The 1,299-nt window shown below is 43.0% G+C and overlaps 1 protein-coding gene across 1 annotated transcript in view; it reads right to left on the minus strand.

Annotated features, from left to right (window-relative positions):
• LOC103206458 (cytochrome P450 2J2-like) overlaps window positions 1-1,299 on the minus strand; it is a 154,341-nt gene that overhangs the window by 21,125 nt on the left and 131,917 nt on the right. The window contains exon 3 of the mRNA XM_007951914.1: window positions 1,081-1,241. Coding sequence (XP_007950105.1) covers window positions 1,081-1,241 — 161 coding nt within the window. The remainder of the gene's footprint in view (window positions 1-1,080; window positions 1,242-1,299) is intronic.

Below are 1,299 nucleotides of genomic sequence, written 5' to 3' on the forward strand. Positions count from 1 at the left end.
GAGAAACACCTTCCAGGACTGAAAGTTAATGGAAGCCAGCAAGCACTAGGCTTGTATGCTACTTGCGTGTCCACCTGGGTGCACTTGAATGGAAATGGGGGAAGTTCAGCAAAGAAGAAATAGGCTGAGTTTGGTACTCTTTGACCTAGGCCATGGAGGCTAGGGATGAGAGGAAGGGCTGGCTGGTCTGAAATGCAAGGAGTTGTGACCCAACAGGCAATGAAACAGTCCCTGAGGACTGAGGATGAGAGAGAGAAGGTGCTGGCTGGCCTGATGCGAAGGGAAGAGTGTGACTCCAAACTTAGCAGCTGGTACCCATGACCTAGCTGGGATAGCTAGGCCTGAGCTGACCAGAACCCCACCAAATGAAGAGGAAGATGTTTGACACTGAACTGATGTTTAATTGATGAAATTTGATGGCTTGCACTGGGCTAGACATTGCTTGTTTATGGATGCAGATGCCCAAAGTTTTCAAGCAGAACAGAATATTCTCCAGAGAAAAGAATGTGCTTGTCTCCTCAAAGTACTGGTTTGATAGGGATGGGCAAATTAGAAACTGGCTATCTAAAATGGGAGAAGATAAAGGCACAAAGTGGCTGGCTTACATGTTTTCATGGGTGTGGTTATTTTTAAACTGATGGTGATTCTGTCATCCTCTTGCGGGGTTAGAAGAGAGCAGAAGATGTGGCCTCCCTTCCCCTTTGGCATGTGCCATCCTCAGAATATTTGGTATTCTGGAGCCCGTAAACACAGCCAATATGTCATTTCATATCCTTGAGGGTCTTCCTAATTTTCTCACTGAACCTCTAGTTACCAAGCATCATAGCCTTCTGGGAATGGTCCCTTCTGACAACATTACCAAAGTACGTGAGAGGAAGTCTGGCCATTCTAACTAAATAACATTTAGTATTATTAAAAAAGTAAAATCAATAGATGGATTACAAATTAATTTTTGTTGAAGTTCATTTCAAAGGTTATATTTTAGCTAAAAATGAAACAAATGAATAAAAAAGGGAGAAGCCATCTGTATCAGACACCATCCCCAATATCCTTAACTAAGATATAGAAAGAACTGCTTACATGGCAGCACCGTCCACTTTGCAGATATGAGGCTTCATCCAGCAACTTCAGCAGTTCCTGAAACTGACCATTCTGGTACTCAAAGCGTTCTCCAAAAGTAATGGAACAAATGATATTGGAAACTGCATTGTTGATCTTGAAGTGAGGGTCAAAAGGCTGTCCTGGAGGCAGAGGAAGGAAGACATGGATCTTCAGAGTGATTTGTTTCTGCTTTCTAAG

Source organism: Orycteropus afer, unplaced genomic scaffold, assembly GCF_000298275.1.
Source record: "Orycteropus afer afer isolate SDZICR_OR568_19922 unplaced genomic scaffold, OryAfe1.0 scaffold00318, whole genome shotgun sequence".
Lineage (NCBI taxonomy): Eukaryota > Metazoa > Chordata > Mammalia > Tubulidentata > Orycteropodidae > Orycteropus > Orycteropus afer.